The sequence below is a fragment of the Sorex fumeus genome, unplaced genomic scaffold (genome assembly GCF_029834395.1).
Source record: "Sorex fumeus unplaced genomic scaffold, SorFum_2.1 ptg000098l, whole genome shotgun sequence".
Classification (NCBI taxonomy): domain Eukaryota; kingdom Metazoa; phylum Chordata; class Mammalia; order Eulipotyphla; family Soricidae; genus Sorex; species Sorex fumeus.
In genome coordinates, this window is record NW_026606155.1 from 43,294,193 (window position 1) to 43,318,153 (window position 23,961).

The window sequence follows — 23,961 nt, forward strand, 5'->3', positions numbered from 1 at the left end:
ATTGTTAATAGGAACACGAACTGGTGTGTCCTCTATGAAAAATAATACGAGTTTCCTCAAATTATTAAAAATAGATCTACCATATGATCATGCAGTTCCACTCCGAGATAAGCACTGTCCCAACGTTGTTCATTGATTTTCTCGAGCTAGCCCAGTAACGTCTCCATTGTGAGACTTTTTTGTTACTGTGTTTGGCATATCGAATAGGTCACGGGTAGCCTGCTGGGCTCTCCGAGAGGGGCGGAGGAATTGAACATGAGTCAGCCATGTTGGCTGCGTGCAAGGCAAATGCCCTACCGCTGTGCTATCGCTCCACGGTAGGGCATTTGCCTTGCACGCAGCCAACATGGCTGACCCACTCCGAGATATATGTTCAAAAATGTAAAAACACTAATCCAGAAAGATTTGCACACTTGTATTCATTGCAGCACTATTAATAGTAGCCAAGATATGGAAACAATATAAATGACCAACAAGGGTCACTGTAAAGATGTGGTATGTAGACATACTGGAATACTACTAAGCTGTGAAAACAAGAATAAAACTTTACTATATGAGATGCAACTGGAGGAGATGATGCTAAGCTAAGTGGATCAGAAGACAAATACTGGATGATTTCACTCATATGGATTCTAGACTGAGGTTAATAGAGTCCGGTGATTGAGGGAACAAAAGGTGGAGGGAGACCAGTGGATATGATGAATATTTATTGGCCCAGGGTAATGAGTGTGGTGTGATAATATGTATTTGTAAAGGTATGAGCCTGTACTCAAAAATGTATTGTATACCAATATTACCACAGTAGGGAAAAATGTTAGGAATCTGATGTGAGTCAGAGGTACTCCTTGAAAAAAAGATAGGAGAGAGATTTTACACATTTTTCAATAACAAATATTTTTTGTTTGATCAGGTATTGTTTTTTTGATCAGAGATTTTTGTCACAATATTTGACTTACTAATGCAGATACTTAAGCATTATCTATAATAAAATATTTTCCAGCATAAAGACTGAATTCCCCTTCTTAGCATTAAACATATTTTTGGGAGGGAGGTTTAGGCTCAGGGCTTACTTCTGCAGTGCTCAGGGCTTAGTTCTGACTTTGTACTCAGGTTTATGCCTGGTGGTGGTCAGGGAACTAAATGGAGTGCTGGGGATCAAGCCTGTGCTGGGGCACAAGGCAGTGTCCTACTTGCTGCACTATCTCTCCAGCCTCTGAAACACACTGTCATATACCTACTCATACTTTTTCCTTCAAATTTCTTAATTCTTCTCACTCATACTAAATTTTATATATAGGATTTATATAATTCATATAAAGTTTAAAGTGCACTAGCACATAATTATTTATAATATTCTAAAATATAATTTTATACATAATGGCTGGAGCGATAGCACAGCGGGTAGGGCGTCTTCCTTGCACGCAGCCAACATGGCCGACCTGAGTTCGATTCCTCCGCCCCTCTCGGAGAGCCCGGCAAGCTCCCGAGAGTATTCAATATGCCAGACACAGTAACAACAAAGTCTCCAATGGAGACGTTACTGGGCCCGCTCGAGCAAACACCAAAATTTGTATATTTGTAGAGAAAGATAGTTTTTAAAAATTAATTAAGTTACTGATTTACAATTCTGTGGGATTTCATGGGTTTATTTTTGTCAATGTGTAGGTGTTACCATCTATACATAAAACTGAAAAAAAATCTAATATGTGGGATAAAAAAATCACATAGTAAAGGTACTATGGTCAAATTCATCATCATTTTTTTAATGATAGAACTGAGCTTCATGGGAGGTGGATTTGGAGTGGTCCTTTGGAAACTGGTAGAAGGTAGCAGGCTTTCTGGTGATGGGTGTGGTGTTGGAATGATGTATGTGTGAAAAGCATAATTAATAGTATCATAAATCCTAGTACATCAATAAAAATGGTCAAAATTAGAAATGTAGGTGGTAAAATTTTAGGACAAACTTTATTAGTCCTGGGGGATTTAGGAGTGAGGAAGCATTTAAGATGTTACTTTGTTTTCTAAGTTGTATAAGAATAAAAATGTTAATTCATATATGCTGAAAGAAAGCCATATTTGGTTTTATGTTTTAATGTTTCTTTTGATGAAATAGAATAGTAAGGATACTACTTTGTTCTGCAGTACCTGGGATTACGCAGGTCACACCTGGGCAGTGCTGTGGGCCTCCAGGCCTTTAGGGCTCCACTTGGTGATGCTTGGGGGACCATGAGGTACTAAGGATCAAACCTGGATTTGAGTGATCCTCCTGGCCTTTATCTCGATTATCCTTGGGTATTAGTCTCCCATTCTGTTACTTTTATATTTCACAAATGAGTGCAATTATTTTATGTCTGTCTGTCTCTCTCTCTTTCTGACTCATCTGACTTAGCATGTTGATCCACTTATATGCAAATTTCATGATTTCATCTTTTCTAACCGGTGCATAGTATTCCATTGTGTATATGTATATGTACCAAAGTTTCTTTAACCAGTCATCTGTTCTTGGGCATCCAGGTTTTTTCCAGATTCTGGCTATTGTAAATAGTGCTGCAGTAAACATACAAGTGTAGATGCCATTTCTACTGTGTTTTTGTGTTGTTTTGCATCTCCAGGACATATTCCCAGAAGTGGTATTGCTGGGTCAAATGGGAGCTCTATTTCTAGTTTTTTTTTGAGAGATGTCCATATTGTTTTCCAAAAAAGGCTGAACCAGGAGGATTGCTCCATGGCTTGGAAGTCGGCCTCACGTGCTGGGGTTTCCCAGGCAGCTGGGATAGAGAAGGGACCACTAAGTGAGTGATACGTGAAGGGCTCACTTGGGATGGGAGATACGTGCTGAAAGTAGGCCATAGACCAAACATGATGGCCTCTTATTACCTGTATTGCAAACCGTAACACCCAAAAGGAGAGAGAGTGTAAAAGGGAATGTGCCTGCCACAGAGATGGGTGGGTGGGGGAATGGGGTGGGAGTGGTGGGAGGGATACTGGGAACATTGGTGGTGGAGAATGGGCACTCGTGAAGGGATGGATACTCGATCATTGTATCACTGAAACATAATCATGAAAGTTAGTAAATCTGTAACTGATTCATTAAAAAAAAAACTCAACCTGGATTTGACCATAATCCCATCTACTAGTCCTACATTAGAAACTTTAAAGAAAGAGCTTTAAATTTACATCACATTTAGGATTCATTATGTGTTGATGGTCACTGAGATTGTCTAGGGAGCAGAAAAAGGAAGCTTAAACTGAGCCTTAAACAGAGGCTCTACTTTGCAGAAGAACCTGAAAAAGGATTAAAAGGACTAGCTAGTGAGGTAGGAGAAAAGCCTACAGGAGACGAAGGTGCAGAAATCAAGGATTGAGAGTTGGAGTGTTTCAAATGAATGGGAAATATATTGATGGTTCTCAACAGTGGTTTTCTATGCTACATAAAATGTGCATTTTCTTCTTTAGGCACATCTACTATGTTGCTTACTAGAGTAAACTGTGCAGATTGGTCTAATGTATGTATTAAGCAAAATATTACTGAATTTCCTGCTGTAAAGATATACAAGGAAGGGGAGAACCCAGTTTCTTATACTGGTATGCTAGGAACTGAAGCCCTTCTAAAATTTATCCACTTGTAAGTATTCAGCTTTATCATGAGGTTATAGAATTGGCTTGTAAAACTTGTCACAAGTTGACCTTTATTGATCTATTTTCTGATAATTCTCTCTACCTCTTTGTTGTAATAAGCAATATAAAGTAAATTTGGGCCTGCTAAGGGGCAGACTTGGTGGGCAGGAGGGTGGGAAACTGGGGACATTGGTAGACAGTGGAGTCACACTGGTGGTGGGCTTGGTGTTGGAACATTGTGTACCTGAAACAACTGTATTATGTATGAACAACTTTGTAAATAATGATATTTAAATAAAAAATTTTTAAACAATTTTTATATTTTCATTGGCACACTTAGGGATGATAGAGATGATACTATAATTGAGGTCACAGGATAAACTTTGATAAAGACATTTTATCCATCCTTTTTGGGGAGATAGAAAATTTGTTTAATAAGAGTAATATTTTGTTTATAATAGTGTTAATTGCTTCGTAATTAGATGCTTATCCTATGTTTGCTAAACATAGGATTCTAGTAATTTTTTATTTTTTTATTATCTGAAAAATATCTTTAAAAGTTAAAATTTTGAGTATAATCATGTATTTATCCAGGAATAGGATTTCATGTCCAGTGAAGATTACCTCTGTTCAAGAAGCAGAAGAATATTTAAGTGGGGTGTTATATAAAGACCTTATCTCCTATTCTAGTGTATCAGTACTGGGACTATTTAGTCCTACCATGACAACAGGTGAGTAGAATTTAACCTCTGAATTATACACTATACAATTTTGTTTGCTTTTTTTTAAAAAAAATATATCCCTGTATATATAGTTATAAATAAATTGCACACTTACATGTACTTGATATAAATAAAGCAGTATGGTAGTATTGTATATCCAGGTCAGTGTCTTGCTGTTTTTAATATTATACTGCTGTACTTTTGCCATGTTATTAATGTTCTTCAAAGTATCATTGCTGTATGGCATTTGATTAAATGAATAACTCAAAATTTAATTGTTCACCATAAACTAATAATAATGTTTTAAAAGATTGCTGTAAGAACGTTTTTTAACTTAGGTTTTGTATGTATTTTTTGATATTTATAATAGTATTTTGACTGTTTATAATAGTATTAATTGCTATTTAATTAGATGTTTATCCTATAGAATTTAGTATTTGCTAGACATAGGCTTCCATTAATTTCATATGTATTAAAATTTTTTGTTGAATCGCCATGAGTAGCCTATTACAAAGCTGTTCATGATTGGGTTTCAGTCATACAGTGTTCCAACACCCATCCCTCCACATAATACATTTCTTAGTACTAATGTCCCCAGTTTCTCTCCCACCTCCCCCAACTCCCCCTATATTGCCAGCCTGCCTCTATAACAGACAATTTTCTTCTTCTTCTTCTTCTTCTTCTTCTTCTTCTTCTTCTTCTTCTTCTTCTTCTTCTTCTTCTTCTTCTTCTTCTTCCTCTTCCTCTTCCTCCTCTTCCTCTTCCTCTTCCTCTTCCTCCTCTTCCTCCTCTTCTTCTTCTTCTTCTTCTTCTTCTTCTTCTTCTTCTTCTTCTTCTTCTTCTTCTTCTTCTTCTTCTCTCTCTCACCCCCCTCCCCCCGTATCCCTCCCTCCTCCTTCTCCCACTCACTCTCTCTCTCTCTTTTTGGGCATTGTGGTTTGCAATTCTTTTTTTTAATCTAAAAAAGTCTTTAAAAGTTTTTGAGTACAGTCATATATTTATCCAGAAACAGGATTTTATGTCCACTGAAGATTATCTTTGTTTAAGAAGCAGAAAAATATTTAAGTAGGGTGTTTAATGGGCATAGATTGTATTTTGTAAATTGCATATTATATGCATTATTCATTTTTAAATTATTTTTTGGACCACACCTAGTAGTGCTCGGGAACTTACTTTTGTCTTTTATTCACTGGTGTTTCTGCCAGTTCTTTTTACTGAAAGTTACTTGTTTTTCTTTATAATTTATAAGTATGCTGTATGGAGATCATGTAAAACTTTGTGAAGGTTCTGTTTTTCCAATCAGCTTTTACACTTCAGTTTTAAAATTCATTGCCTGCAAAATGATAAGTCTAGATGGAGTATTATAATTCCTCCATTTATTTGTGGGCACACTACTGTAAGAATGAATTTTCCCTTCACCTTTTTCTATTGTAATGGATGTCTGAAATCTTGTTCAATCAATGAATGACAATCAGTTACTATCATTTATTTGTTTATATTGTTCCAAGTTAGACTGTGCACACCTTTTCAATCTGTTTCCATTCTTTTGACATTCTTTGTTGTTTGTTGAATGTGCCCTTTGTTTTAATATTTTCTCAGCCCCATTCTGAAATCAGTCATTTATCCAAGGAGTTCCGGTCACATTTTGTTAAATGTTGAATATAGAAATGAAGACCTAGGAACTGGAAGCAAATCTAGTTACTTAAGTGTTACTACCTCCCAACTGTTTTGCTATCTGAACTTAAAAAAAATAGAAAAGGTAAATGTATGTATAAGTAAAATGTGAGTGAGTGAAAAAAAGCAGTATTACTAAATTTATGTATTTCTTTTGAACTCAATCATGAATGACCTTGTAACTTTGTAATTTACCATAATTCTATTAAAATATATTTATGGTTAGTATGTATTTTTAGGACTTAATATGTCTTTATATTTAATTTTGGGATATGTTATGAATAAAGTTCTAACAAAAAGAATAATATACCTGATTTTAAATACTCGGAGGAGAGTCTGCATTCTGTGTTAGCGGAAATGTCTGTGCACCCAGGGTCTGCAGTCTTAGAGAGACTATCCAACAAAGATGGAGTACATCAACAAGTAGATTCATGAAGAGTCTTTTAGGAAACCTGGTTTTGAGTAAAAGGCTTTTGCATGTAAAAATTGTATGGAAATAGGAGTGTAGTTTTCTAAGATTACTTATCAGCATAAAATAGGAGACAGGACAGATTCAAAAAGAAGATACAAATCCCCATATGTGGAAAACCTTAACATAGGTATTGTGTTTTGCACATAGGAGGTTTTAAATTCTGGGATTATGTGTGTGTAATTTCACCTACTTCTCTTTCTTGACTGCATACATGATGTCTGTCTTCATCTAATCCACCTTAAAGTAAATAAAAAAGTAATAAATATTTACTTAGCAATTTAATATGATTAGAGTGTTATAAATATTATAAATTGCATTTATAGTGTAGTTGTTTAGAGATTACAGTTATATTCACTGTATCACTATCATCTCGTTGTTCATCGATTTCCTCCAGCAGGCACTAGTAACATCTCCTTCGTCCTAGCCCTGAGAGTTTAGAAAGTGCCACATTGGAGGCTCTTTCAGGGCCAGGGGAATGAGACCCATCATTGTTATTGGGTTTTGGCATATCGAATATGCCATGGGGAGTTTGCCAGACTCTGCTGTGCGGGCAGGATACTCTCGGTAGCCTGCCGGGTTCTCCAAGAGTAAGAACTAGATAATGAGAGTTTCCGGGAGTTGGGTTTTATAGTCTCTGGGTCTTGGCCGTTTATGGGATAACACAGCACCGGGGGAGGGGGGAAGGGAGGCAGTTGGTGGGTGTAATGACTACCTATTAGAAGATGGGGGGATCTGGGTGGAGGAGGCCCAGTCCCGGTCCGAGCAGGCTTGGAGATCTCAGCCCCGGGTTCCGCAGGCCTGGGTTCCTCTGCCAGTTCCTTCATGCATGAGGCTCGTCTGACATGTGGAAAGTGGCAGTTATATTACATCAATTTATATTTCTTCATAATCAGCTGTCATAAAAGACATTTATTTCAGAACCACTAAGTTATGTAAGGCTGTACATAAATATTTATCTTTGTAATTAACTAGTATTAAAGTTCTCTCATTTGTAAATCATTTACCAGTAAGAATCACCCATAGTTTAAATTTAAACCAAAATTTTAAATGTTTCTGATTTTTCTGTCTGTACATTTATAGCAAAAGATTTCATTGAAGCAGGGAAGTACCTAAAAGGATGTGTTATCACTGGAATTTATTCTAAAGAAGATGTTTTTATACTGTAAGTTTATTGTTTTCATAATTTGGCAGAGGATGGAGTTTGCAAAATAATAAATTGTTTGTCTTTACATAGTTGATGAATGAATATTATAAGATAGCAACAGAAATTTAATCTTTTTCTAGGGAAGTACTACCAAGCTATTTAGAATACTTTGGGGTGGGTAGAAGAGAGCTTGGGCTACATTTAGAAGCTTTCAGAGGTTACTCCTGGCTAGAATCTTTTTGTTTATTAATATTTTTTGAAAAACCGAATCATCATGAGATACACAGTTACAAAGCTGTTTATGATCAGGTTTCAGTCATACATCCCTCCATCAGTGTACATTTCCTACCATCAATACCCCCAGTTTCCCTCTTGCCACCACTGCCCCTCCCCCCCCCCCCCCAGCCTGTCTCTGTCCCTTATGGCAGGCACTTTTAATTTTTTTTAATTTTTAATTTTTTAATGAATCACTGCGAGATACAGTTACAGACTTACAAACTTTCGTGCTCATGTTTGAGTCATACAATGATCGAGTACCTATCCCTCCACCAATGCCCATTCTCCACCACCAATGTTCCCAGTATCCTGTCCTCCCCAACCCCCCCCCCTCGGTGGCAGGCAGATTCCCTTTTTACTCGCTCTCTCCTTTAGGGTCTTGTGGTCTGCAATGCAGGTATTAAGTGGCCCTCATGTTTGGTCTATAGTCTACTGTCAGTACACATCTTCTATCTAGAGTGGGTCATCCAAGCATCCTTTACTTGGTGGTCCCTTCTCTATCTGAACTGCCTTTCCCCCCCAGCATGTGAGGCTGGTTTCCAGGCTGTGAAGCAATCTTCCTGGTACTCATCTCTACTATTCTTGGGTGTAAGTCTCCCATACTGTTACTTTATATTCCAGAAATGAGTGCAATCTTCCTATGTCTGTCCCCCTCTTTCTGACTCATTTCACTTAACATGATACTCTCCATGTTAATTCACTTATATGCAAGTTTTCGAGCGGGCTCCAGTAACGTCTCCATTTGTCCCTGTCGCGTGCTAGTGTAGCCCAATGGCATCTGTTCGCTCTGGGAACATGAAGAACCTCAAACCGATCGTTCATGATCTTGATGAAGAAGTCTGACCATCTGGTAGGTGGGTGGCCACGCGGTCTTTTGACATCCCGTGGAATCCAGTCAGTAACAGCTCTAGTCCAGCGGTCGTCTTTAAATCTCATTACGTGACCAGCCCATTTTTGACACCTTGGCAAATGAGACAGCGTCCCTGATTCTTGATCGTCGACGGATGTCGGAACTCAGGATTCTTTCTCTCATTTGAGTGAAACGTGATATTCCAAGCATAGCTCTTTCAATTCTACTTTGGGAGACCTGAATAGCGTTCTCATCCTGTTTGCGTAGGGCCCAGGTCTCTGAGGCATATGTTAATGCAGGAAGAACAGTGGAATCAAAGAGATGTGCCCGGAGCCGGAGGTTCTTCATCCTCTTAGCTATTTCTTCGACGTTCTTGAAGGCGTTCCAAGCTGCTCTCTTCCTCCTGCGCAGCTCGGGTGCCAGGTCATTTTTCATGTTGACTTCTCGACCTAGGTACACATAGCTGTTGCATTCGGAGACGGTCATTCCATTGAGAGCGAATGGGGCGTCAGGAACAAGGCTGTTTCTCATAAACATTGTCTTCGTAAGATTCAGCTGTAGTCCTACTTTTCCACACTCATGGTCAAAGTCGGTCAGCATTTGTGCCGCTTGGCTGATGTTTGGTGTTATTAAAACAGTGTCATCAGCAAAGCGGAGGTGGTGTAGTTGCCGACCATCTATCTTCACTCCCATTCCTTCCCATTCCAGTCGTCGCATAATGTTCTCGAGGGTGGCACTGAAGAGTTTTGGTGAAATGGTATCACCCTGCCGAACCCCTCTCTTGACATCAATGATTACTTCTTTGTAGAATGGTGAGATCCTGGTAGTGAATCCACAATACAGCTTACGGAGGATCTTGATATATTGGGCTTGAATGCCCTGATTGGCTAGGGCTTCAATGACCGCTTCCGTCTCAACAGAATCAAAGGCCTTCTTTAAATCAATGAATGTTAGATAGAGCGGCATCTTGAACTCCCGAGAAACCTCAATGAGTTTTGTTATCGTGTGGATATGGTGAATGGTGCTGAATCCTTTGCGGAACCCGGCTTGCTCGCATGATTGTCCTTCATCTAGTGTTCTGCCAATCCTATTTAGGATGACTCGAGTGAACAACTTGTAGATGACAGACAATAGGCAGATAGGGCGATGGTTGCCAATGTCATGGATGTCTCCCTTCTTGAACAGTAGTACGGTCCTGCTGGTTTTCCATTGGGACGGAACCTTGCATTCAGACAGGTAGCGTGTGAAGAGCCGAGCCAGTGTATTGATGAGTACTGATGGCAGGTTCTTCAGGTGTTCAGGTCTGACCTTGTCTGGGCTGGGTGCTATTTGTTTCTTTACTGACAAAATGGCGTGTCGGATTTCGGAAGGGAGAACGTTGGGAACGACATATCCATCCTGTGGAATTTGGTATGTCGGCAAGTGGACATGGCTATCAAAGAGATTTGAGTAGAAGTCATGGATAATCTTCTCCATTGCTGTTCTGGAGGATGTGATGGATCCATCAGGACGTCGGAGGGCAGTCATCTTGGTCTTGTAGTTGGCAAAGGACAGGCAGGCGTTACGAATACTTTTCCCGGCTTCTGCCGCATCTACCAGCACTTCTGCTCTTCTCTCTTTGAGGTCTTCCTTGATCGCATCTCTGCACTGTTTTGCGAGCTCGGACATTAGCTTGCGGTTGCCTGAGGCATGCACCAAACCGTGTTGGCGAATAAGCTCAAGAGTTTTCGAAGACAGGCATTTTTTTGTGGCTATCTCTCTCTTGGCGTTCCTCACACATTCATGGAGGTGCTGTACCAGTCGATCGTATTCCTCGTTAATGTTGTCAACAATGGCATCTTCCCATGTTGCCGCAATAGTGCCAAAGAGGTCCCAGTTGGTGGTCATTCTGGGAGTTCTCTTTTTAAACTTTGCAGCCCTTTCTCTCCACTCTGTGAAGTAGAATTTTGCACGAAGGAGACGGTGGTCCCATCCCATTCAGAATTTTGGGACAACAGCGACATCGGTCAGGCAAAACCTTCGATTGAATATGATGTGGTCTATTTCGTTGTGGAATCGTCCACCGGGAGACTCCCATGTCCAACGTTTAGATTCTGCCTTCTGGAACTGTGAGTTACCATGGATGGTCTTGGTCGACATGATGAACTCAGGCAGTCTCTCACCCTGTTCGTTCCATTCTAGGCCATGGGTCCCGATGTGAAGTTCTTCAGCTGATCTTCTCGGGCCTATCTTGGCATTAAAATCACCCACAATGATCTTGTAGAAGGTGTGATCTTCTTTATAGAACTTCTCCAGCTCCATGTAGAACTTCTCAATTTCTCTTTCATCATAATGAGATGTTGGTGCGTAGACAACGAAGATAGAAACTGCCGGCAGTGAGCCACATCTATTCAAATGTAAACGTCTGATTCGGGTTGCTAGGCATTCGAACGAATCAATGCTCATGGCCAAGTTTGTGTTGACAAGGACACCGACACCTCCGACACCTCTTTTATCACATGTTCCGAGGAACAATTCTTCTCCAGTGTCGAAAACGGCATGGTGAGATTCATGCCTTCTTGTCTCGGTCAGACCAATGATGTCGTACTTGATCATTCCTGCTTGTGCCATCAGGTCCTCGATGGGTGCATCTCATGCTAGCGTACGTGCATTGAAAGTACAGACTATCATTTTTGTCTTCCTTCGTTGTGGCAGCCTAGTTCGGCCTTGAGATTTTATCGGCCTCTCCTTTCTCATCCTTCTCAGTGCTACCATATCGGTGAAGCCTTCAGGATCAGGTGAGTGAAATCAGGTTACTGGTTTTGGCATATCGAATACACAACGGATAGCTTGCCAGGCTCTTCTGTGCGGGCGGAATACTCTCGGTAGCTTGCCAGTCTTTCCGAGAAGGATAGAGGCTTTTGGGGCAAACTCTAATCGCCCTCGTAGGTGTTACCATATTTGAACCCTATCAAATATGGTACGACAATTCTGGAAGATGGGTATTTAGTGTTTTATGATGTAAAGCGGCCACGCGGGTCCGGAAAGCGTCCTGGAGTGTGGCGGTGGCTGGGTAGTGGAGGTAGTGTCCATAGTGTCTGCCAGTGGGGTATTTATCTGGTTCCGGTAGGGGTAGGGTGGGTCTTCTGTGTGCAATTCGATCCCTGGGTAGTTGGTGGAAGCAGACAGGGCAGGGTAGGGTGGGGCTCCTGATTAGAATCCCTTTGTCACCTGTGGTTGGTGGGAGCAAGCAGAGAATCTATGTCCCTGGGTCCGCCGAGCCTGGAGTCCAAGGTCTCAGAGAGTTCCACTTATATTGTTCCGTGGGTCTTCAGTCGTGCGTGAGTCTCGGCCAGAGCTGCCACGCGGGTCCGGAAAGCGTCCTGGAGTGTTGCGTCGGCTGGGTAGTGGAGGTAGTGACTTCATTTTCCTAAAAGCTTTGTAGTATTCCATTGTGTAGATGTACCAGTCATCTGTTCTCGGGCATTTGGGTTTTTCACAGATTCTGGCTATTGTAAACAGTGCTGCAATGAACATAAGAGCAGGCACTTTTATTTATTCCCTCTCTCTTCCTCTATCTCCCTTCTTTTGGGCATTATGGTTTATAATATAGATACTGAGAAGTTGTCATGTTTTTACACAATTATTATCCAGAGCGACCATTTCTAACTATCTTTGTTATAGTGGTCCCTTCTTTATCCTAACTGACTATTCCCGCAGTACTTGAGGCAGGCTTCTGAACCATGGACCAGACCTCCTGGCCTTTGATTCTACTGTCCTTGGGTATTAGTCTCATATTATGTTTTTTATATCCTACAAATGAGTGGAGTCATTCTATGTCTGTCCCTCTCCTGACACAGTTTACTCACTTCACTTATCATGATACTCTCCATGTCCATCTGCTTATAAGCAAATTTCATGACTTCATTTTTTCTAACAGCTGTGTAGTATTCCATTGTGTAGATGTACCAGTCATCTGTTCTTGGACACTCTGGTTGTTTCCAGATTCTGGCTATTATGAGTAGTGCTACAATAAACATAGAAGTGAAGATGGGCCATTTCTGCTGTGTGCTTTTGGCTCCAGGGTGTATTTCCAAAAGTGATGTTGCTGGGTCATATGGAAGCTCAGTTTCTAGTTTTTTGAGGGATGCCCATATTGTTTTCTAAAAGGTCTGAACCACTCAGTATCCCTACCAGCAATGAAGGTGAGTCCCTTTCTCCCCTCATTCTTGGGGAATGTTAGATGATTTTGAGCAATTGCAAACAGACCTAATAGTGTTTTATTACTATTTTTTAGCCATTTATATTAATTTACTTGTAGAATTTGAAGTTACTGAGATTTCAAGAGTCTATAGTTGCTGCAGAATTGAAGCTGAACTGAAAAATTTGGCAATTGTCACTAATATAAATGATGACCTATAATAATCCTTTTCACATGCAAATGGAGTTAAGCCCAGTAGTCTTTCTTTTTTTGCCTTCTGACTAAAATTTTCCTAATTGTGGTTTGTGATCTTAAATCTTTCATTTGTAATACTGGTGGCATAGGCTTCTAATAACCAAGCTCCTATTCCATTTATGAAATCAGTAACTTTTGAAAAATCAAAAACCAAATTAAAGTTTTTTTGAAATACCTTTTCATTTGACATACAGTCATCCACTATCTTATTTTTTGCCATTAGTTGTGCATTTAGCTGTGATTCAAAGAGTTTAAACAGTAGTTGTCCAAGTGTGTACTGTGGTTCTCCAAGTGATTTAAAGACTGGGCTCTCCACTGGTGCCTAAAATATGTAAAAATATGTCTATAGTTTGTTCTCTCATGAATCAAGTTTTTACATGATTCTATAAATCATGCAAATGGGTCTGTCTCATTGTAATTTCTTACAAAGCTTATTTTTCAATTGAATTGGTTGATTTTTTCCTTCTTTTTGGGTCACACTGGCAATGCATAGGGGTTACTCCTGGCTCGTGCACTCAGGAATTACTACTAGCGGTGCCCGGGAGGCCATATGGGATGCTGGGAATCGAACCCGGGTCAGCTGCTTGCAAGGCAAATTCCCCACCTGCTGTGCTATCACTCCAGCCCCAATTGGTTATTTTTAAGAAGGTTTATTTAGTGAACTTTAGTGGTGGGAAGGAGATTTGGGCTGGTTTAGCAGAAAGAGCACAGCCTAGAATTCTAACATTTGCATTTTTCACTCTTGAGTTCTCATCTATAAGATAGGGATGATGGTAACAATAGGGTTTTCATGAGGTTTAATGAAAACTACCTAGTATGCTGTCTAGTAGGTTTATATTAGATGTTCATCTCCTGTGTGCAGAAAGTAGACAAAGGACCAAACATGATGGCCTCTTAATATCTGTATTTTAAATCATAATGCCCCAAAGTAGAGAGAGAATAAAAAAGGAAAGTACCTGCTATGAAGACAGGGGGTGGGGTGAGGGTGGGGGTTGTGGGAGGAGTGCTGGGGACATTGGTGATGGGAAAGGTACACTGGTGGAGGGATGGGTGTTTGATCACTGTATGACTGAAAATCAATCATGGAAGCTTTGTAACTATCTCATGGTGATTCAATAAAAAGTAAAAAAATAATTTAAATTTTTAAAAATTAAAATATTAACCCCCCCACACACAATAGTCCATCTCCTTGGAGCCAGAGGTATAGCGCTTGCCTTGCATACAACTGACCTGGGTTTTATCCCTGCCACCCATATAGTCCCCTGAGCTCCACCAGGAGTGATCCAGAGAACAGAGCCAGGAGCAATCTATGAGCACAGTTGGGTATGCCCCCCATGTCTCAAGAAAAGAAAAAGCTCATCTCTTTGCTTAGCAGTATATGCAGCAATCCAAAATGCTAGAAAACTATTTGGGTGCTTTTAATTCTATTTAGATAATTTTGATGAGTAAGTTGTCTAGAAAAAAAATCTGGCTCCATGCTGCTGCTGCTGCTGCTGCTGCTGCTGCTGCTGCTGCTGCTGTTGGTGTTGGTGGTAGTGGGCCTCCTACTTGGTCGTCAGGGGCCTCGAGGCTACTTCTGGCTATTTCTAGCGAACAGGGCCATGGCTCAATGATAGGGCCCGGGAATATAGTGCTACTCAGGCTCTGTGGCACTGTAGATTACCTGGGCCACCCCAGTGGTACTCAGGGATCTTCAGAACTGCACCAAGTGATAACTCCAGGGGCCCTGTGGTGGCAGGAATTGAACTAGGGTCAGCTATATGAAAGTCATGTCCTTTAACTTAACCCTGTACCTCTGTACTATTGCTCTGCCCCTGACTTGATTATTGTCTCTTACTTCTTCTAGTCTACTTTATCAAGTCTCCTTAACTTCTGCTCACACAGAATGTTGTGTTGTTTTTGTTCTTGTTTTTGTTTTTTTATTCTTAATAGTAAGGATTCTCATTTGTGACCCATTGTCATCTTTTTAATTGTTCATGTTTTGATGACTTGCTGTAGTTTGGTTGGGAACTTTAATGATTTATTTCTGCATAGGTCAAAGAAATATGGTGCCATTCTTCCAGCCCTGCTGCTTGCCAGACACCAAGAAGGCAAAATGGAGACCATTTCATTAGCTAATACCAATGCACAAGACATAGTAAAAATAATAACAAATGCATTATTGGAGATATTTGTGAGTATATTTTAATAAGGATATTTATTTGAAATAGAATCTTGATTGGAGAAAAAGAGTATGTCTTATTATATGATGTTCCAGCTTTTGTTGGAAAAGGGCATAAATGATGTTCAAAAAACTGAAGATTCAATGGGTCTTATCAGTTTAATTGTTCATTCATTATAGATAGTTTTTTAGTTCACTGCCAGATAATTTACATGCCTTTGGATCACTTTAATTGCTGACTAATATGGCTTATGAGCAATCTAAGTATAACCCAGGCTGAGACTTGGTATATAGCATATGGGTTTAGAAGAGTCAGATGCCTTGTTAAATTTGTTGTTCAAGTTCTTGCTTGAAGAAGTGACATAGGGACAGTGGTGCAGGGTTTTGGGCAACTTGAAGGTCATGGAGTGCAGTAACTTTATACATCATTATCACAAATATTAACACTATTTTATCCATGATTCCTAAACTATACTTAAAATTATAAATACATTTACATTTAAAAATTCTCTTCTTATTATCTGTATGTTAACTTTTCAGTGCTTCAGCTTCTGCATATATAAAATACAGGTGTAATAATATCTATTGCTGCAGATTATTATCATGATTAAGTGAAGTGTGTATGGAGGACTTTGTATACAGTGTTTAGTCCTTGCTAAACAGTTGACAGATGTTAGTATTCTTACTCAAACACTTTTAATACAAAATTCTACAAGAAACCCTTTCCAATGCTTACATTAGACAAGCATAAATTTAAGGGCACCACAGATGTCACCTGCATTTCTGGCTTCATTTGTATTAATATATATTAAATGTAACTCAAATGTTATAAATTTGTTGATTATCATCTCCAAACTGACATAGGGAGCACTATTAATAGTTCTAACTACTGAATTAATAACTTCTTATATTTCTTGACATTGTAACCTATTTATATTATACTTTAGGCTCAAGAAAACACCTATAATCATTTTTTTAATTGAATCACCGTGAAATACAGTTGCAAAGCTTTTATGTTTGAGTTACGTTCATACAATGATCAAAGACCATTTTCACTGGCACATTTTCACCACCCAAATCCCCAGTATCCCCCACTATCCCAACCCTTCCCCTGCCTGTGTAGCAGACAGGGCATTTGCCTTGCGTGCAGCCAGCCGGGCCGAGCTGGGTTCGATTCCTCCGCCCCTCTCGGAGAGCCCGGCAAGCTACCGAGAGTATCTCGCCCACACGCCGAAGCCTGGCAAGCTACCCAATGACGTATTCAATATGCCAAACACAGTAACAACAAGTCTCACAATGGAGACGTTACTGAGCCCTCTCGAGCAAATCGATGAAAAACGGGAGGACTGTAACTGTGACGGTGACTCTCTCTCTACTTTGATTACATTCAATACCAGTCCCACCATTATTATTTGGAATTTCCTGCCACCACTCAAACCTGCCAAAAAGGCAATACTAGACAATTTATTTTTTATTGCTTATTATGAATAGCGTAAGGTGTTGCACAGCTGCAAGAGAAGCTGCACACTCCTGGAATTCTAAAATTTTAGATAATTAGGGTCTTGAGAGATCTCTTGCAATGAGCTGCTCGGTTCTGATAGTCTTTTGTGTGTCTCTGGATCATGGCCTTTAATGAGCTTAAATATTAGCCAGAGGCAGTTCGTAGGCATCATCTCAGGGTCCCTTCAGCAGGGAAGGATGAGAGGGACGGGCCCATCTCCTATCCTGTGAGGCCTGGCATTTGCCGTTACTGCTCTTGCATACCTGGGCTTCTCATTGGGTTCTGGAAGATGGCGGCTGCCAGGATTCCTAGGTACAGATGGAGGGACAGCACCCGCTCCTGTCTGGAGTAGCCTGGTGCAATGTTTAGAGGCATCTTTGTAGCAAGCTGCTCGGTTCCAAGATTCTTTTGTGTGTCTCACAACTATAATCTTTATTAGGTCTTTTTATACCTTAACCCTGCTCTCTCTCCCTAGATATTAAGATTATAGTTTGTAGTGAGTAAAATCATTAATAGTTTAAGTAGTTTTGCAGGAGTAGTTTAGACATTATTTTCTGTATTACATATCATTTCTTCCCTGCCCCTACACACATTTTTTGGTTCTTTTATTTTTAACAGCCAGAAATCACAGTGGAAAATCTTCCTGGTTATTTAAGTCTGCAAAAACCATTACTCATTTTATTCAGTGATGGCAACATAAACCCTCAATATAAAGAGATAATACTGAAGCTGGTAAAAGACAAAAACTTAGATTCACTTATTCCCTGCTGGTTAAATATGTAAGTATATTTTGATTTTTTTTTATATGTTGTCACTGACACTGTCCTACCGTTGTTCATCGATTTGCTCAAGCAGGCCCAGTAACATTGTGAGACTTGTTGCTGTGTTTGGCATATCGAATACATCACAGGTAGCTTGCCAGGCTTTGCTGTGTGGGTGAGATACTCTCAGTAGCTTGCCAAGCTCTCCGAGAGGGATGGAGGAATCGAACTCGGGTTGGCCATATCAGCTGTGTGCAAGGCAAACGCCCTACCTGCTGTGCTATTTTATATGTTAAAGGTAATTAAAGTATTAATATTACCTTGTCATTTAGAAATAAAATCCTAGGGGCTGGAGTGATAGCACAGTGGGCAAGGTGTTTGCCTTGCATGCAGCCAACCCGGGTTCAATTCCCAGCATCTCATATGGTCTCCTGAGCACCACCAGGTGTAATTCCTGAGTACAGAGCCAACAGTAACCCCTGTGCATTGCTGAGTGTGACCCCAAAAAAGCAAAAAAAAAAATTAAAAAATAAAAAAATAAAATAAAACCCTTACCTTTGGAATTAGTACTGTGGAACCAACAAATATTTTCATCATAATTAAGTAAAATCCTTCAGGTGGTGTAAGATGACTATGTTCTAGATTTAATTCTAACTTTTTTCTCTAAAGATATTTAATTTTGTTATGTGATTTAAAAAATAGAATTAGGGCTGGAATGATAGTACAGTGGGTAGGGCATTTTCCTTGAACACTCTGGGTTTGATTCCCAGCATCCCATATGGTCTCCTGAGCACCGCCAGGAGTAATTCCTGAGTGCAGAGCAGGAGTAACCCCAAAAAAGAATTAAATTTTCTCATAAAATTAGAATTTTTTTGCCATAAGGTAGGTATTTTTTGATAGGTATTTTTTGAGACCTATCTCCTGGCGAATAAAGATAGGTCTTTATGAGGTATGATTGACAAGTAGTTTTTTAAATTGTATACAATAATTTATTTACTTATTTTTGTTATTAAAGGATTCCCTTTATTCTCTCTAGTTAATTAATGCATTCATTCAAAGCATATCTAAAATTATATACACATATATATGAGAAAATGAGTACATTGAAGTTGTATTCTCAGCAGATTTCACTTATATAAAATAGTATTATCAACTGTAGTCACCCTGCATATGAAGAGTTAACAATACATTAAACATCAGGTTCCTAAATTTATTTGGCCTACTATCCCCTTTGCAGAAAAAAAATGACTCTACACCTTGCTGGAAATGTACTCTCTCTAAGAAAACAAACAGAAAGCATCCTTAGCTATATCTGAAATTACAGTTAATTACCTACCCCTGGATAGTTCCAGATGAATATAATATTATATAGATATCTCAGGGTAAAATAATATTTTCTATGTGGAATATCTTATCTTAGGAAAACTGTTTTCTTTGTGAATGAATGCATTTTTTCCCAGTTTGTTTAATTTGAAATAGTCCCTTCCAGAGCCCTTTCCCTGAGGAAAGATACAATTTAATTTAGATAAGTATTTATTATAAATAATTTATTTCTAAGTTTGTAGCATTAATTTTTTGAGCTAAATGTAATCAGATATTTGGTTAAATTTTAGAAGGGATAAAAACTGAAAGGAATCTATTTCTGATGTCAAGCCTAAATCGGCAAGCTTTTGAACTATGCTTTAAAAAAAAATTAAAATTGTCATTAGTTGCCTGATGTGAGAAACATTGTCCTGCATATTAAAACTAAATTTATGGATTTAAGAATCTAATTTTAGAGGGGTCCAGAGAGATAGTATAGGAGACAGTGCATGGATCCTGGCTTGATCTCTGACATCTTGTAGGATCCCCCGAGCATTGCCTGTCATTATCTGTAGGATAAAGTTGGTTTGCCCTTCCTCCCTGGCCACTGGGAGCTTTTGTTTGTTGATTGCCCCCAAATCTGTCAACTACCTTTGTCTCCTGATCAGACTCTGACTTGTAAATATTGTCTTTCTCTTCTGCTTAATGTCCTTTGCATGGTTAGTTATTTCAGAGCAATTGCTTTTTGTATGGATATAAGAAGACAGTTAAAAAGACAAGCCTGTGGCTGGGGAGTTGATTGACTCCAGATAATATACCTCCTGGACATCTGCTCTCTCAACTTAAGCCTCAGTTGCCCTTACTTCCTAGATCCCCAAAAGCAGGGTCCTGACGAAGGACTGGATGGACCCAGGGCAAGTAGTGAGCTATGATCTACCCTGGCATTGAAATGGGCCTGGCCGAAGTGCCATAATGCTTAACTACGTTAAGAGTTTGGTCATGGACAAATTCTGTCATGATCCAAAAGTAATAACTAGATTTGGACCCTGCTGCGGTTAGGAATGATTGATCCAGCCTGAGCACTGTAGTCTGAGCCTGTAGCAAGATGTCCCCAGGAGAGTCATCCTACAAGCCGTAAAAGTGTCTATTACTATATCCATACAGAATGGTAAATATTGGGAAGTAGAATTAAAGATATTAGTTAAGTTGCAGGTCTAAGGAGAGGAGAACACACCTTAAGGGCTGTTTTGCCCTTGCGGGCTGCAGGTTGTCAGAAGATTGGAAAAACATTTTTGATCACGCTTCCGCTTTCCATGGGGAGGCATGGTGAGAGGATAAAAAAGAGTGGCTGTGGAAGAAAGGGGATTGATTGATTGAAGGGGCAGGGGAGGGATTGAAGGAAAAGGAGAGAGGAAGCAGAGAGAGAGGAGATGCATTACAGTGGGAAGAAAGAATTGCGTGGTTAGAAAGAGATAGACACACACACACATACACAGAGGGTAGAAGAGAGCTGGAAGAGATGAGAGATTGAATAAACAGCAACTAATCAGCAACCAGCTTGGCCCTTGTTCTTCCTTCGTCTGTCCAAGACAATAGCTGTCCTGGGTGGAGAAGTGGCCTGAGAGCACCAAACACCAGTTGGCGAGAGAGCGAGGGAGATCCACCCGGAGAGCCCTCGAACATCCTTTCACGTGTAATCCCCTCACACGTGAAGGGCTTACACAGCCTGAGAGGGGAATTTACATATCTCCTGGCCTGTGAGATTTTCACTGTTATCTCTGAATACAAAGCCAGAGTTTCACCTTGAGCACCACTAGGTGTGGCCCTCAAATGAAACAAAAATATGATTACTGGGCAGGAAAGATAGCTTGAATCACAAGGATACATATTTTGTATGCACTTGCCCTGAGTTTCATCCCTATCACCAAATGGGCCCCTGAGCACTCAGCCAGGAATAGCTCCCAGACAAACAATTGTAATTGCTAATTTCTAATGTCATAATAACATACGACTTTTGATGGCAGGAAGGTTTGAGTCACACCAGACAGTGCTCAGGGACCACTCTTGTCTGTACACTCAGGGATCACTCCTGGTAGTGCTAGAGGGAACACAGGCCATCCTGGGGATTGAACCCAGGTCAACTGCAAACAACAAGGCAAGTGCCTTAACTCCACTACTCTCTCTCTGGTTTCAGCATAAGACATTTTTATAAAATAAACTGGTGTGATATAATTATGTTTATTGTTATGTAAAAAGTTTTCATACTTTTTAGTAGTATTGATTAATGTGTTTAATTGTTCCATTTTTTATAGGAAGAACACTCAGGTGGGGAGAACAGTTTTGCAACAGTATTTTGTCACCTTGCCTCCCCTTCCTCTTCTTCTTCTTGTGGATTTGCATTCAAGTGGCCGAGTGTTTGCCTTCTCTTCTGATCAAGCTATCACTGAACAAAACCTTTTAACATGGCTTCAGAAATTAGAAGCAGGACTAGAAAATCATATAAGTAAGTTTTCTACTTTATTTAATAGACACTGAACTAATTTTTTTCATGGATTTATAAAATTGAATCATTTCTAATAATGCTACTGTGATTGGATTATAAATATTATAAATATTATTATGCTGATGACATTGTCCAGGGAACATCCTGCTATATAGTAGTATTATTACAGAAACTAAGTATCATTTTATTAAATTTTATTGACTTTAGTAATAATGGTTAACATTTACTGACTGCTTACTGGGTGTCTAGCATAATAGATACTAAGTGACCGTCATTAATTATTTCTCACCAGATAATGTGTATTATTAAATATATGGAAAAGTTAAATAACTCAAAGTCATCTCATTAATTGGTAAATAACCTGGATATCTCTTATACAAGATTCAGAATTTTCTTTCTTTTTTTCTTCTCTTATAGTTTACTTATTTTCCTTCTCTCCTCTTCTCTCCTCTTCTCTCCTCCCCTCCCCTCCTTTCCCCTTCTCTCTCCTCCCCTCCCCTCTCCTTCCCTCTTCTCTTCTCCTCTGCTCCCCTCTTCTCTCTTCTTTACTTTGGTTGTTGTTTTTGAACCACACCTTGTAGTGCTCAGAGCTTATTCCTGGCTCTGTGCTCAATGTTCACTCTTGATGGTGCTCGGGGGAGACCATATGTGGTGGTGCCGAGTATCAAACTCTTTTGGCCAATTGCAAGAAAATCTCCCTACCTTCTTAGCTCAGATCCAGAATTTTTTTTAAAGAAAATAGTCTTTGGTTCACAATTTTATGATGTTAGTTCATGACATGGCACAGTCTTCATTTCTCTGAAGCATATGTAAATTTGTATATATGATATGACTTCATTTATACTTGATGATTAGCCATGTAGATACAGTGTGACAAACCCAATCCCATTACTGTAATTTAAATAAATTAACATGTAATAATGCAGATAATTTTATCAAGAAAATGCTGTGAATTTGATGTAGTGGAAAATCTAAAGTACCACTCAGGGATTATTTTGTTAACAACTGAAAACTGATTTTGTTATTGAATACCATGTAAATTAGAATATTTTGACATTGTTCCATGACAAATATAAGGGTGTGACAGTTCTGGTTATTTGATGTTATAGTAACTGTCAACCAGCATGCTGCATATTAACACCTATCATTATATGTATTTGAATAAATTTTGATACTTGAGTTTATTTAGTTGCCAGTCATTGCAGCACACCTGTTCTGAAGCAATCTGCTTCAGGTAAGATTGTCTTAATTTAATTATAGCTTAACTTAAATACAGAAACATAATTCACATACCACAAAATTTATTCTTTTTTTCTTTTTGCTTGTTTCTTTATTTATCATTTGAGTTAGATCATTCAATATCTTTCTCTTGATTTAGTTTTCTTTCACATGATATCTTCTAGTTCTATCCATGTTATCACAAAATGTAAGACGTCACCTTTTGTCATAGCTGAGAAGTGTGCCATTATATACCATAATTTCTTTTATTCACTCATCTGTTGCTGGGCACTTGGGTTGTTTTCAGATCTTGGCTGTTGTAAACTGTGCTGCAATGAACATAGGAGTGCATTCCTAAATGTTTGTTTTTGTGCTATTTGGATAAATGTCTGGGAGTAGAATTACTAAGTCATATGGTAAATTTTTTTAAGTCTTCATAGGGGCTGGAGCAATAGCACAGCGGGTACGGCATTTGCCTTGCACGCGGCCGACCTGGGTTCAATTCCCAGCATTCCATATGGTCCCCTGAGCACCACAGGGGTACAGAGCCAGGAGTAACCCCTGTGCATCACCGAGTGTGACCCAAAAAAGGAAAGAAAAAAAAAGTCTTCATATTATTTTCCACAGAAGCTGAACCAGTCTACCATTGCACACCAGTGAATAAGGGTTCTTTTTTAAATCTATATTCCCACTAGTATCTGCTGTTTTAAGCCTTTTTTGATGTAAGCCAATTTCACTAAACTGAGGTCTCATTAGCATTTTGATTTACATTTCCCAGATAATCCGTGATGATGAGTGTCTTTCATGTGCTTATTGGCCATTTGTATTCCTTCTTTGAAGAACTATCTATTGAGCTCTTCCCATTTTTATATGAGTTCTTTGTTGTTTTGCTTATTTTTAGTTGTTGAGTTTTGTGAGTACCTTACACATCTTAGAAAATTTACTCTTTAGAAGGAATTTTGGTATACTCACAAAGCTGTGCAGTCATTATTATGGTTAAATTCCAGAACACCTTCATTGCCCTAAGAAGAAAACCCATACATATTAGAGTCACTTCCTATTCTTCCTTCCCTATCTCCTGACAACTACTAATTTACTTTCTGTTCCTATAAATTTGCCTATCGTCAATGCTTTTGTATATAAATGGAATCATAAAATGTAACCTTTGTATCTGGTTTCTTTTAGTTGGCCTAAGATTTTTTAAGAGTTATGTGTGTTATAGCATTAACAAGTACTTTCTTTTTATGCATGAGTAAGTAGCACTGTAGCACTGTAGCACTGTCCTCCCATTGTTCATTGATTTGCTCAAGTGGGCAAAAGTAAC

At 39.2% G+C, this 23,961-nt stretch overlaps 1 protein-coding gene across 1 annotated transcript in view; it reads left to right on the top strand.

Annotated features, from left to right (window-relative positions):
- TXNDC16 (thioredoxin domain containing 16) overlaps positions 1-23,961 on the top strand; it is a 127,530-nt gene that overhangs the window by 95,813 nt on the left and 7,756 nt on the right. The window contains 6 exon segments of the mRNA XM_056133899.1: positions 3,457-3,625; positions 4,213-4,349; positions 7,567-7,648; positions 15,226-15,364; positions 17,472-17,632; positions 21,229-21,419. Coding sequence (XP_055989874.1) covers positions 3,457-3,625; positions 4,213-4,349; positions 7,567-7,648; positions 15,226-15,364; positions 17,472-17,632; positions 21,229-21,419 — 879 coding nt within the window.